General features: G+C 45.4%; 1 protein-coding gene across 5 annotated transcripts in view; it reads left to right on the top strand.

Annotated features, from left to right (window-relative positions):
* GNB1L (G protein subunit beta 1 like) overlaps positions 1 to 14,977 on the top strand; it is a 151,816-nt gene that overhangs the window by 125,056 nt on the left and 11,783 nt on the right. For all 5 annotated transcript variants that reach the window (XM_074206494.1, XM_074206493.1, XM_074206489.1 and 2 more), the window contains one exon: positions 6,501 to 6,716. In XM_074206494.1, the coding sequence (XP_074062595.1) occupies positions 6,501 to 6,716 (216 nt within the window). The remainder of the gene's footprint in view (positions 1 to 6,500; positions 6,717 to 14,977) is intronic.

The raw sequence follows: 14,977 nt of genomic DNA, 5'->3' as shown, positions 1-14,977 counted from the left end.
AAATCTGGATGCAGATACTTAATAATGACCTGTGTGACCTTGGGCAAGTCACTTAACCCCATTGCGTTGCAAAAAAGAAAATGCTGTGTGAAGGTAATGCCTCTGTTGCATCTTAAAGGAAGAGAGGGATTCTGGGAAGTACAGGTGAAGGAGAATATCCAGACTTGGGGGACACAGAGAGATGGTGTGTGTGTGTGTGTGTCCATGTGTGTGTGTGTGTGAAAAAAAAAGGCCAGTTTGGCTGGATCACAGTGTCATGACATCATCAGATGTCTTGTCCATTGAAGATATTCTGATACCTTCAACTATTGGCAAGAAATGACATTCCCTAAGAAAGGCTTAGCCACTGTTCTATTTGCTCAGACTACATATCAAAGTCACTGTCCTTTTAAGGTGAACCCACCATGTGCCAGTCCTTGCAGTTCTCATATGTTACTTTGCCACTATTGCCGAGTGGTTTCATCTGGGGGCTTTGTCATTCTATCTGGGAGCTGTGTCCTCCCCAAGGAGCCACAGAGATTAGATGATCTTCTCTATTGAATCTTGCCCAGCACTGTGCTAAGCTCAGTGAAGCCCTTGGGGCTGGAATCATGGTTCCAGCCCCCCTTATTCAAGGATTAGAATGCCCTAGTAACAGGGCCATGTTCTCCAGTGCTCTGGGTCCAGTCTTGGTACAGTCATTTAATTATTCTGCACCTTTAGCACATCACTAGTCTCTCTGAGCACAAAATGGAAACAGTCATGACTGTATTGCCCACCTCACCGTGCCCTGAGACCAAGGGATAAAACAATGCAGTGATATCCAAGTACCATGCAAAGTTAAGAGCTGGCCACTCAGGATGTTCCCTGCCTGCAGGGCATTTACAGTCTAGTCCTGCCAACACGGACAGGGCTGAATAGCAAATCTCTTTGTGAGTGCATCTGATGTGGGTCTACTGCCTCACCATCCTATGGAGGTGAGCCTGGCTCCTCCCCAGTTGTGGCAGAGCAGCACAAGCTTTAGCCTGGATTCTTGGTATGCTTACCCTCAATTTGGCCACCTTGTTGGGGTCTGGAGCTAGTTCCAGACTAGCACATCCTGGACCCGGCTCCAAGAGGGACTGCCAGAGCCTGGTAGCAGATTGGGGCTGCTGGCCAGAGGTTCACTGAGACTTTCTCTTCTAGTCTTTTTTTTATTTAATATTTATTTATTCTCATTTTGTACAAATAATGTTTTTATACATTAATAAAATATTCTTGTTTAAGAGTAAACAAAATACTCCCTCTCCCAAAAAAATATAGGACTTGCCTGAGCGATAAAGAGGAGAGAAAAAAATTAAAATTAAAAAAATAATAGTAATGATTGTAGGTATGGCCAGGTGGCACAGTGGATGGAGCACCAGCCCTGGAGCCAGGAGCACCTGAGCCCATATCTGGCCCTGTACACCCAGCAATCACCCAGCTGTGTGACATGCAAGCCACCCCAACCGCACTGCCCTGCAAAAACCAAAAAAAGAAAAAAAAAGACATAAAATAAAATAATAATAATAGTAGGGGCAGTTGGGTGGTGGACGAGCACTGGCCCTTGAGCCCAGCACACCCGGGTCCAAATCCGGCCTCAGACACCCAAAGATCACCCTGCTATGTGGCCCCAGGCAGGCCACCCAGCCCCATTTGCCCTGCACCCCCCCAAATAATAATAATAATAATAATAAATGTGCTTCAGTCTGTGTTCTAACACCACCAACTCTGTCATGAGTGGATCACATTCTTTATGATAAGTCCATCACAAAAGTTACTTCCATATTTTTCCACTGTTGCCATTGCTGATTGCAACTCCCTCCTTTCATATTTCTCCACTACCATGTACTATATTTTCTCTCTCCTTTCACTTTGACTCTGCTGTCGGGTAGTTGAGTGGCACAGCAGACAGATCCCTGGTCCTGGGGCCCCAAGGATCCATATCACCCCTTAAGCCCAGCATCTACCTGGGCCTATGGTCCCAGACAGGCCATCCAATCCCAGCCCCTTGCAAGAAGTAAAAAAGAAAATGTGTTATATCTGACCACTCTGCCCCCATGGTCCATCCTCTCCTCCATCATTCACATCCCCACCCCTTCCCCTTGTCCCCCTTCTCTCCTTCTTACTCCAGATGTCTATACCCTATTGAGTATATATGCTGTTTCCTCTCCTAGCCACCTCTGATGAGAACAGAGATTCCCTCATTCCCCCTTGCCTTCTCCCTTCCATATCATTGCAATAGCTCCTTGTAATAAAGAAAAATCTTATATGAAATATCTTGGCCTATTCCCCCTCTCCTTTTTCTTTGTCCCATTACATTTCCCTTTTATCTATTGACTCAGTTTTTACACCATATTTTATCTTCAAATTCAGCTTTCTCCTGTGCTCCTACTATAAAATCTCCTTCTACCTGCTCTATTAAATGAGAAGGTCCATATGAGTATTATCAGTGTCATTTTTCTATACAGAAATACATGCAGTTCATCATCATTAAGTCCCTCATATTTCCCCCCCTCTCCTCCACTCCCTATGCTTCACCTGAGTCCTGTATTTGAAGATCAAACCTGTTCAGCTCTGGCCATTCCAACAGGAACATTTGAAATTCCCCTGGTTCATTGAAAGTCCACCTTTTTCCCTGGAAGAGGACATTCAGTTTTGCTAGATAGTTGATTCTCGATTGCATTCTAAGCTCTTTTGCCTTCCAGTATATTATATTCCAAGCCCTACGAGCTTTTAATGTAGTTGCTGCTAAGTCCTGTGTGATCCTGACTGCAGCTCCACGATATTTGAATTGTGTCCTTCTGGCTGCTTGTAATATTTTCTCTTTGACTTGGGAGTTCTAGAACTTGGCTATAATATTCCTGGGGGTTGGTTTTTTTTGGGGGGATTCTTTCTCAGGGATATTGGTGGATTCTCTCCATTTCTATTTTGCCCTCTGCTTCTAGGATATCAGGGCAATTTTCCTGTAGTAATTCTCTGAAAATGATGTCAAGGCTTTTTTCCTGATCATGACTTTCAGGTATTCCAATAATTTTTAAATTATCTTTCCTAAATCTGTTTTCCATATCAGTTTTTTTCAATGAGATGTTTCACATTTTCTTCTAATTTTTCATTCTTTTTGGTTTTGAAGTATTGAGTCCTGATTTCTCTAAATTCGTCAGTCTCCCTGAGTTCTATTCTTTGTCTGAAGGATTTGTTTTCCTCAGAGAGCTTTCTTATCTCTTCTTCCATCTGGCCAATTCTGCTTTTTAAAGCATTCTTCTCCTCCATAACTTTTTGAACTGTTTTATCCATTTGACCTAAGCTGGTTTTTAGCATGCTATTTTCTTCAGCATTTTTTTGGATTTCCTTGACTAAGCTGCTGACTTCATTTTCATGTTTTTCCTCCATCTCTCATTTCTTTTCCCAGTTTTTCTTCTATCTCCCTCATTTGATTTTCAGTCTTTTTTGAGCTCTGTCATAGCCTGAGCACAATTTCTGTTTTTCTTGGAGTCTTTAGATGCAGGAGCTTGTGCTTCCTCATCTTCAGACTGAGTGTTTTGATCCTTCTTGGGCTCACAGGCAAAATATTTCTCAATGGTGTTCCTGTTTTTTCCTCTGCTTGCTCATTTTCCCAGCCTAAGCCTGTTTTGGGGGTGCTTCCCAAGCTTTTGGGACACTCCCACAAGGATCTCAGTGTGTGTGAGGCTCTGTCTTCCTTCCTGGTCTGTGAATTGACCATATGTGCCCCCCCTCTGCCATGGGGCTGAGGTGGGGGAGGGGGCCTAGACTGCGATGGGGATCTGAATGTGGTCAGAACCCCAGAGTCCTGTTTCAGGGGTAGAACTCGGCAGTCTCTCTCTCTCCACTTCCCTCCCTAGGTTCAATGGGCTCATGCCCTGGGGGCTCCTGCTTATGGGTTCTGCCTGCTTCTGTTTCCTGGATCTGGGCTGCAGAAAGACCAAACTGCTCAACTGTGTGCCCTGAGGGCTGGGCTTCACATGCTCACTCTGGCAGAGGTCCCCCGCTGTTCCCCCAATTTGTGCTTAGTACTCCCCAGGGCGTAGGTCAGGAAACTCCCCTGCTGCCATGAGCCACGGCTCCCAGTGCCCTGGGGCTGCCTCTGGGAAGCTGAAGTTCTTTTGCTCTGGCAGGCTGCCCCTCTGGCGGGCCGCCCCTCCAACCCCGGGCAGCAGAGCCTTTCTGGTCTTTTCCAGGTTACCTTGAGTAGCAGAACTGACTCATTGGATCGCTCTGTGGGTTCTGTCTCTCAAATATGTAGTTAGAGTCCTTAGTTTATAAGTTTTATGAGAGAGCACCTAAGAGACGTTCCTCTCTTGTCCCCATCTTGGCTCTGCCCCCTCTCCTCTAGTCTCGAGGGGTGTGAGTTGCCCTTGTGGAAGCTGATAGCACCCTGTGAGTCTCAGATTAAGTCCCACACAGCCATGTAGGGGCAGCTCCTCTCTTCAGGGGGCTCCTGGCTTTCCCAACTGGACAGTGATCATACTGTCCTCTGGGGACCCTTCTGTTCTCCCCCAGCTTTGCCAGATAGAGAGCTTTCCCATCATTCTCCCTATTTGGCTGATGAGGAGACTCAGCCAGGGTAGAGGGGACTTAGGTACGTTACAGATGATGAAGGATGGGCCCATGGAAGCATTCTGGATTCAATATGCCTGTTGAGATGGGGCAGAGGCTGGGGGTGGGGACACATGGGTTTCTTTTGATCATTCCTTCCCCTGCTGTGCCCAAACTTCCAGCCCTAATAGCAAGCAAATCTGTCTTTTTTGAACTTGGTTGGCTGTGGCTAGAACATGGGGGTCCAGAGATCAAGTTTTACCCTGATTTTTTTTTTGCTGACCCAGAGTTGGAAACATTTTGCCAAATCATGTCCTTCTCCCTGTTTCCTCCCCCAAATTAGGACCAGGCTGGGGTCAGAGTTCAGAGCCACGCCATGGACACTGGGAGTTTGGCAGAAACCCTGGGTGATGAGAAATCAATCCTGTAAAACCCTGGCCAGACTTTTCTTAAAATCATACCTAGTGTGGGCAAAGAGAAGTCCATCAGATGGCATCTGCTGGACCGGGTCCATCCCCTGGCTGCAGACCCCAGGCCTGGCTCCCCTGGGTTTTCTAGGGCCCAAAACCACAAGCTAGCGCCTGCCCAGAGCCAGCTTTCCCTGGACCTCGCCCCCTCCCATGACCAGTCACCAAGGGCAGTCTCATCACTCTTTTTGCCAGGGGAATGATGAATATTTTCCTCTGGGTGACATGTAATCCAGTAACGTTCTTCTTGCAGAGTTATTTCAGAGGCTTAAATAAATTAGGTGTCTGCCCAGGGTGCCGAGCCCTTTGACCTGTGACCTCATTAATCAAAATCGCTCTAGATTGGCTGCAGCAGGATTCCAAACCAGTTAACTCTTGGGTAACGAAGCAGTTTCTTGGGGAGGGGGAAGGAAGGGGATTTCAGCAGGGAGGTTGACAAAGCCCAGAAATTTCATTTTTCACCAGAGTAAAGCCGGCAACTTTTCTCAGCCGGCGAGATTAAACAGGTAAGCAAGCGACGCAGTGAGATAAATGGGATTCTAAAGACTAAGGAAAAAGAAAGGGCAGAAAAATACCCCAGTGGATAGGAGGAGAGGAGGCTTGGAGCCCTCCACCAGATGTGGAAGTTCCAGGTTAGGGGTTTCTGTATCAGCAAGAAAATCAGAGAGTTGACAGTGACTCTCAGGAATGTTCTTAACATTGGGGGTGGGGAACCTTGGAAAGGGGAAAGAGTCCCCAGCTTGGCATCAGAAGACCCCAGTCTGCCTAGGCTCTGACTTTCACGATGCTGGCCACACATTTGGGGTGATTGTGGGTAGGATTGTTTGATCTTTGTCTTTGTATGTGCTGAGCCTGGCACAGGCACCTAAGGATTGAGGGTCAGCTGATCCTCAGTTTCCTTATCTGTAAAAGGGGCTCATCTGTATGCAACTGGCCCTCCCAGCGTTATGTGTGGAGACAGCTGCCCCAAAAAGGGAGTTGTCTGGCTGCAAGTGCTCCCTGGGAGTCTGAGTGATCCAGAAAGGGGAGGCCACCTCCTTTGAGCCTGCTGGACTTGTCCCTGGGACCCTCAGAAGTTCCATCTCCTTTGGGTGCCCTGTGGGTCAGCCCTCCTCTGGTTAAGTCTGAAGGCTAGCAAACATTTGTGTTTCCCAACACCCCGACTTCAGACCCCGCCTCTTAGGCAGATAGATCACCTATTAAGAGAGTCTGCGCAGCACTCCTTGAACATAGTAAACATCTCAGGATTCAAATCCCAGAATTCTGAAGCAAAGCCAGCCCTTTGGGTCTTTAGAGGAGGAAATGGGTTTTTTAAAAAAAAAAAAAGTGGCAGCAGCCTGACCCAGGTCTGGAGACCAAGGGTCAAGCCTCCCAATGGACCGCCCAACCCAGCCCAGTGGGTCACATGGAGGCTGCGTTTCGCCCTGTAGTTCTCAGGGGGAGGGAAGAGCAGTGACTGACTCTCTCCTCTCCCCACAGCCTGCCTCCAGCTCTCGTCCACTCCTTCTGGCTGGGTATGAGGATGGTTCGGTGGTCCTGTGGAACATCGCTGAGAGGAGAATACTGAGCCGGCTGTCTTGCCACAAGGAGCCAGTCATGAGCCTTGACTTTGACTCAAGAAAGGCCAAGGGGGTGTCGGGCTCCTCGGAGAAGGTGCTCTGTGTCTGGAGCCTGGATGAGCAACAGAACCTGAAGGTCAGGAGCCTTGGGCCCTGTGTCATTTATCCCGCTTTGCACTAACAGTCTGATAGGCTGAAAAAATATTTAGCCATGGAGAGGAGTTGTTGCAGACCCCCAGCTAATTAATCACAGGGTGCTTGTGATACAGAAGGACTTGTCTGCAGCGTCTGGCTCAGGAGGGAGGGAGGCCTGGTATTTTTTCCCCCCAACCCGTTCACATGGTTTGGATTTTTTCTCAGGCTATGTCCCATCTGTCTAAAAAAAGGGGCCCATAAATGAGCCACCATCCGATGCTTTTCAAAACACTCGGGAGACAAGATGAGGGAATTTGTTTGAGCAATCCCAAACTGACTTGTTGGTGTAGAAAAACAAGGATGGCATAAATTCACAGGCATCAAGCATGGGCCCAAGTCATCTGGAATAAATCCTGCAGGAATATTCAGGTCGTGCCTGAGCCAGTGGGAAGGGTTGGTCATTGGCCATATGGAACAACTGGCTAATGGAAATGCTTGGGTAACAGGGGTGCTGGAGAGTCACATGGCCATGCTGCAAAGAACCTCTAACATTGCTACCTTTGTTGTGGAAATGTTTCTAAAGTAAGAGCGCAAATAGGCTTTCCTGGGGAAAGGACCAGAATCTATCTGTGTGGACTTTCCAGGACCATCAGTGAGTGTTCTGAGGTCCATCCAGTGGCCACCATTGAGGCCTGTAAATGGAGCCAAAGGAAGATGAGCCAAATTGTGCAAACTCATTCCTTGGGATCAGAAAGTACACCTTTTTCTTCTAAAAATGTAAAGATCAGGGAGGGAGTCTGGTTGGTGGGGCTTCCAATTGCCCAGGGAGGCTTTAGTCCAGGGATGATAGTGCTTTTTTCCAACTTGCCACTCATGTTTCCCCACCATTTTAAACCCATATTGGGGAGAGCCAGGAGACTAATCAGACTAAGTGACCTCAGAGGGCCTAAATGGCAATTTTAGCTCTTGGCCTTGACCTCAAATGAGCCATTCCATCTTTCTCAGATTCAGACCCTCCTCTCTTCAAGTGCATTTGTCCCTGGCCCCTCTCAGCTCTTGAGTCCTTGCGCTTTGAGGTTCTTCTCTCCCTGTGGCAGAAGAATTTCCATCCTGCCTTTGGGAAGTTCCTTCAGCCCTGACCAAAGTCAGAGGCTGTCCCTCCTCTGCAAAAAAGAACCTCTTCATGCCCTGCTTGAGAGTGGGCCTCCAAGGAGAGGAAAGCTACTGGTCCCCAAGAATGCTTAGGGATTCCATAAGAAATGCACTAGATGGAAAATCATTGTGTTGGAAAGGTTCTGCCCTTACCTGTGAACGGTCATCCAGTGTCTACATTACCACCAAGGATGTGACATTGTTCCTAGAGGCCCCCTGGCTGAATAAAGGCAGCCAAACCCTCACCTTGCCCCATCCTACATAGGTTTACAAGCATCTCCTCTGCCTCAATATCCTAGAAGCCCTTCTCTTCTGCACCTTTGCCCCCAGACAGGTGCTCCAGAGTCTCCTTCCTTCCATACTGCAGGAGGCCTCCTTTTAGGCACTTTGCCCAAGTTATCTCATGTGACCAACAGTGCCTTGGGCAACCTAGGACAGTGGAAGCCTAGGATTCAAAGCTAAAGGAAGCCTAAGAGATCATAAGTCCACCCCCCTCATTTAACAGATGAGAAAACTGAGGCTCAAGTCAACTGAGGTTAAGGGAGTACCTGGCAGAGCATGCCAAAGCCCTCTATCCGAATGATGAGGTTTCCCTTCTGCCCAAGACTCTGAGACTCCCATGGTTCCAGTACAGAGGAAGCTCCCTGTTGGACTGTGCCTCTACCCTAGTGGTGATGGAGTGGTGTCAATAATGATAATAGTAATAATAGTAATAGTAATAATAATAATAATAATAATAGAAGCACTTGAGTTTCTTTGGTTCTGAAGATTGTCAAGCACTTTCTTTCCAAATATCCTGCAGCGAAGTAGAGTAGAACTGGCTGGGAGATGGAGAACAGGAGAGCAAAGGGACTTGCTTAATTAACATCACAGTCAACTGGTCTCCTGACTCCAGATCCAGCCTCTGTTCTCCACACAACAGACCTTCCCCATCACACTTTTAGTCAGACTTGTGTTCCTCCCTGCTGATAACCCCTTGCTGGCCTATGAAGCCCAGTGCAAGTTCCTCCCCAAGAAAGACCTCCCGGAGTCTGGCTTCTAACCTCCACTCCTCAACTGAGATTGCTGCCACCAAAGTGACCCGTCCACCAGGCTGACCCCCTCTTTCCTACCTGGACACTCTCCTCTCTTGCTTTTCATGACATTGATTTTTCAGGAGGCATTGTGACCTGAATTCAAATCTTCCCTCACACCTGTGCTAGCATGTTGACCCAGGGTTGTCATGAGGATCCAATGAGATAATCTTTACAGAGCACCTAGACCAGGGACTGTCTCAGAGTTTGATCTTGAGAAATATTATTATTATTATCAATGTCTTCTTCTCGATGTCCAATAAGCATCTAATACCTACTCACCTTCTCTCCTAAACCCCTCTCTCCTCGTGCTGCTGCTCCCATCAGCAGCCTCAGCATCATCCTAGACCCCCATTGATCTATGTCCAGACCATGTCTGTCATCCTCCTCCCTCTCCCCACCCACCCGCTCAACCAACCAAATGTCATCATGATCCTCTTTTGCCTTGGCCATGACAAGTTTCTCCTATTCAGACTCCCATCTCCCAGTCCCTTTTCTTTCCACCTCCTACAGGAAGTCCTTGCTGACCCCCTAATAGTTCATGGTTTTTCCCTCCTTCCATTATTTCCCATACACATAAGTGAATAGGAGAGGCAGTGAGGCTTCATGGAGAGTGAACTGATCTCAGAGATGTGGGTTCAGGTCCCACCTTTGATATAAACTGCCTGGGGCTCCCTGGAGCAACTCGACCTCTCCAGGTTCCAGACCCTCCAAGACCAGAAATTGCAGAGATGATAGCAAGAACTTCCGATGTTGATGAAATCCTCATTCCTATTTTTGTTTTTTTAAGTTCACATCTGTGCCTATTTCATAGCCCCGTGGGGGGGGGGCGGCGTCTAACAGCTTCTTAGAACAGGCACTGCTTTCATTCTGTCTTTATTATCCTGGTGTCTGATGCATAATAAATGCCGAATACACCAACCTTGAGAACTAGAGGGGGCCAGCCCAAGCCTGTGGTCTTTGCAAAAGTCTTCTGAAGCTGCCCGCCCCATGCTGGGACAGCTCTGGTGGCCAGAAGAGTTTTTCTCCCTCTCCTTCCACCTGCTTATCCCAGATCTTCCCTCTCGGGTCAGTCTGGACAAGTCTGATCCAACCTTGGAAGGCTCCTCTCCTGGCCCTCCTGAGGCTTCTCCAGGTCTGTCTGGTTTCCAGGCTTCCTCTCCCTTCCTTTGCCCTTCTCTGGATTCTCCCTTCTCCAGGACTGTGCTGCCCACCCAGGTGGTCTGACAAGGAGGAAAGACACCTCTGTGTTTTAAACAGGGCTTTTGTGGAATAGGACAACCCTTTGGAGCAGCTATGTTCCTGAGAGAATGGACTTAGAATGAACCTTCCACCTTCTCACAGGAACAGGCTGATTACCTCAGCCCAAGAGAATGACTTTGCAGAAATGCATCCATATTAAATGCCATTTTCTTATGATAAAGAGTGTCAGTAATTAATTAGACCCAGGACGACCTTGCACCTTGATAGATTTCTTCTTGTGAGTCCACTCTATCCCACCTGGAACAAAGTCTCTCTAAATAATGAGTCTAGATAAAGTTTTTTTTTTTTTATTTGATTTTTATATGTGGTGGATAAATACTTTAGTGGATACAGGATTTTCACATCTGTGACTGCAGTTGAGACTCACAATCTATACTACTTAGGTGCTGCTGACCCAATTCTCTCACCCTTGGCCTTCCCATCTCAAAGGAAGGGTTTGGACACCTTCATATAATGACTCAACTCCTTCCAGGCCCAATTCCTGTGACCATTGAGAAGCCAGGAACTGAGGTTTGAGGCTGCCTTCTTAAAAGAGAATGTTCCTCCTACCCTGGACCAGGGTTGCCCATCCCCACTGGCCTTCATTGTCCCCAAACAGCAGCATCGAGAATGAATCACTTGCTGCTCCTGCCCCTCTTGCTTAGGCTTGGCCTGGCTTCTTCTTGCGCCAGCGTGAAATGGGGACCAACAGCTGCTTAAACTTAAACCTTAAATTTATGGTCCACAATCTAGTGCCAAGCTAAAGTTTTAATGTATTAATGAATTTAAAAGTTAAAACAGAAGGACCAAGGCAGATCTATGGGGGGGAGGTTTTCAGAGAAATGTATGTGGATGGGCCTTGCAAGGGGTCTCTCCCATCATTGGGACACATTAAAGAGGAAAGGCGGCTTTCAAGGCAATGTGGGGGGGCCCCCCATCAGCAGGCACTGGGTCGTCTCCACCGATGGGGTTCGCCAGGAGGGGCCCCAACAAGAGAAATAAGGAGAGTTGATCCTGTGCATCTTAAGTCAGTGTCATATTGAAAACCCAACCCAAGAGAGCATCTTAGTGTTTTAAGGTTTGAGGAAGGTCCAGGCCTTTCTGTTGGCAGACTTTGCCTTGGTATTGTTTGTTGACCAGAGAAGCTCACCGAGACAGTCTTTCTACTACTGTATCTTGGGCAAGCAAAGAAGATGAACTCCACATTGAAAAGGTGACTAGAACAGACCACATCCCCAGGGGAAAGCTACCCAGTTTAGTGATACTGAAGTTTTTGCAACTTTTTTTTGTGTGTCTATCTTCAGATGATTTGCTGTGGCTGAAAAATATGGAGCCAACCCCCAATCTGCACCAATAAATCTACAAAGTAATCCTCTGGTGACTTGAATGGTATGGCACTGAACAAGTAAATTCATTTAGTCACATTGTCATTATTATTATATTGACTCATCCTACCCAAGAGAAATTCTGAGTTCAGTTTGTCTATTTGAAAACACTGGCTTGTTTTATTTATATAACGATTGTGTGTATCTTGGTAGGCAAACTCCCAAGGATTTAATTTCTTCAAGGATTTATTTTTTCTGTAGTTATTTTAAATCTTATTCTCATTCTGTTTCTTCCTGAGGGTTTTATTGATATTACATGGAAATAACGATGATTTGTGCAGATTGATTTTATAGGCTAGACATTGGCTGAAGTTATTCATTATGTTTAATTTTTAGTTGACTCCCCAAGGTTCTGTAAGTAACTTATCATTGGCAAAAAGATGACTTCTTTCCTCTTTGCTGGTGCTTTTCCTTCAGCTTTTTTTCTTATATATCTTACTGCCAAAGTAGGCATTTCTAGTACTGGGTGGTTGGTTGGTTCTTGTCCTTCATTTTAGAAGACAACCAAAATGGCATCACTATGTTTGAGACACATTGCAGTGTGTTTGATTGGGTGATCAGACCAATAGAAGCTTGGAATGCTCAACCAAAGGTTGAGCACATATAGTTCATGTGAACACCTGGGGTGGGTCCTCTAAACTTACAGACATCAAATTTCTTTTGAGCTACTTCCATTCTTCCTTCCTCATACAGTGCAGCCAGGGCATGCCATGCTAGGCAGTCCTGTGCCAGTGTCACCCATACTGTACAATCAGTTAAGAAGTTTTTGTAGATTTTTTTGGTCTCAACCACACTGTGGGATTCCCTGCCTGCCATGGTAATCAGGCCAGGGTTGGGTAAGCAGACAATTATTAGGGCACCTTTTCTAGCCCCTTCCTCGCATCAGGAGGTGAGCAGTGCAATCCTTAAAAGGGCTGCTCAGTTATCCAGGGGTTGCCGAATCCCACTGCTGCTTTCAGTGGGAAAACGACCCTGTGGCCTGGGCCACCCGTGCTCAAGGTTGTGCCTATAGTCCCAGTGTATCTGTACCTGCTTCTTCATCACTTGCCTGTCGCCATAGGACTTTGAGGAATGGTTATGCATGATGTCTTTTGTTGTATGTGTAAAAGTGAGGCAGAGCTGCCCAAAATCAACTGCCTTATTTTCTCTTCCAAAATCATCATGATCCAGTGACAAGACATAGTCCAACAGCTTTTGATGGCTCCAGAAGCAGTGTGTGACCTTGGCATCTTTGATGTCTAACCAAGCTCTTCATCTGCCTTCATTGGACAAAATGTTCTCATCTGCCCATTCCATCAGTGGAAGACTTCACATGCTTGGGGTAGACACCCCCCACAACTCACCGATGAGTTTGAGATCCCCTTGCTGACCATCAACCTGGTTTAGCCCACCTGCCCAAACAGTTTACCTAGGTGTGGCTGCTGTGCTGGCTACAGCTTCTTGGAGCCACAGGTGAGAGTTAGGTGGCTCAGGTAGACATCAAAAGTGGAAAGCAGCCCTCACACCAGAGGTACTAGTTTTCTTTGAACACAATCTACACCCCTAGTGGAATAGTGATAGATTAATAGAAATAGGGACATCTTTGTTTGACTTCTGATTTTATTGGACAGGAATTTCTTGCTCAGTTGATACTGGAGTGGTCCACCATTTTTTTTCTCCAGCTCATTTTACAGATGAGGAAACTGAGGCAGACAGGGTTAAGTGACTTGTTCAGGGTCACTAAGCTGTGTATTCGAGTATCTGAAACCAGATTTGAACTCAGGAAGATGAGTTTTCCTGACTCCAGGACCAGCACTCTGGGACAGCACTGATCCACCTAGCTGCCCTGGAAAGGAATCTAGTTTATTTTTGTTACATATAATGCTAGCTCTTGATTTTCAAAAATTGCTTAGCAATGTGAAAGTGATCAGATTTAGACCAACAGCTTCACACCTTATACCAAGATGAGTCTGAATAAATACATGAGCTACATATGAAAGGTTACAACCTAAACAAGTTAGAGAAACATGGGAAAACATTGCCTACCGTAAGTATAGATAGAAGAAAAGAAAGGATCACAAAGGAAAAACTGGATAATTTTTTTAATAATGAAATAATTATTAATAATAAAAATTAAGACATCTACAGAAACATATCCACTAAAACTAACATTGAAAGAGAAATAATTGGGGAAGTTAGGTGACTTAGTGCATAGAGTACCAGCCCTGGAGTCTGGAGAAAATGAATTCAAAACTGGCTTCAGACACTTGACATTTAGTAGCTGTGTGACCCCTAGGCAAGTCTCTTAACCCCAATTGCCTTGCTGAGAGAGAGAGAACACAATTAACTGAAAAGAATCTTTGCTATAAGCTTCTCTAATAAAGATCTCATTTCCAAGATATATAAGGAACTGATTCCAGTTTGTAAGAATAAGAGCCATTTCCCAATTGATAATTAGTCTAAGAATATGAACAGGTAGTTTTCAAGAGAAAAAATCCAAAGTCACATTATCTATAGCCATGTAAAAAAATAATTCCACGTCAGTAATTAGAGAAATGTAAATTAAAGCAGTTATGAGGTTCCACCTTTTAGCCATCACATTGGAAAAGATGACAAAAAAGGAGAAATGAAAAATATTGGAGGGGCTGTGAAAAACAGACATGGTGATGAATTGCTGATAGAAGTGCTAATTAGCATAAACCTTCTGGAAAGCAAATTGGAAGGAACCATATACAAAATGTTACTAAATAGAGCATGCCTTTGGGCCAGATCTCCCTCTACTCAAAAGAAATCAAAGAAGAAAAAAGTACATGCTAATTCTTTATGAGGTGGCAAAAATGGGAAACTAAGGGAATATTCATCATCTGGAGAATGACTAAACAAATGGGGATATATTATTGTGCTATAAGAAATGAGAAAATAAATTATTTTAGGGAGACATGGAAAACTTTTTAATCAATGCAAAATGAATGAGACCCAGAAAAAACATTTTTTATCATAGCATCAGTATTACAAAAGTAAAAATTTGGACCTAACTAATGGAGTAGAACCAGGTAAAACCATAACTAAATCATGTAGTTACACCATTTAAGACAAACAACTTTAAAGGCAGCAGTGACCATCCACTATTCCAGAGAAGTGACCATGAAACATACCATCTACATTTCAACAGAAAAGTGATGGATTCAGTCTCCAGAATGAGGCGTGTATTTTTTTTAACATGAACAATGAGGGAATTTCTTTTGCTGCATTGTGCATATTTATTACAAGGGAATTTGCTTTTCCTTTTTCCCTAATGGGATGAGAAAGAGAAAAAATAGATTTCTGTGAATTAGATATCATCAAGGACCCATACAGTCAAGAATGAGGAATAACATAAACATCAGAAAATTTGTATGAACTGATGCAATCAAGAAAGCAGAACCAGAAGG

This window comes from Macrotis lagotis, chromosome X (assembly GCF_037893015.1).
Source record: "Macrotis lagotis isolate mMagLag1 chromosome X, bilby.v1.9.chrom.fasta, whole genome shotgun sequence".
Taxonomy (NCBI): Eukaryota; Metazoa; Chordata; class Mammalia; order Peramelemorphia; family Peramelidae; genus Macrotis; species Macrotis lagotis.
This window is presented reverse-complemented; position numbering and strand designations above follow the sequence as displayed.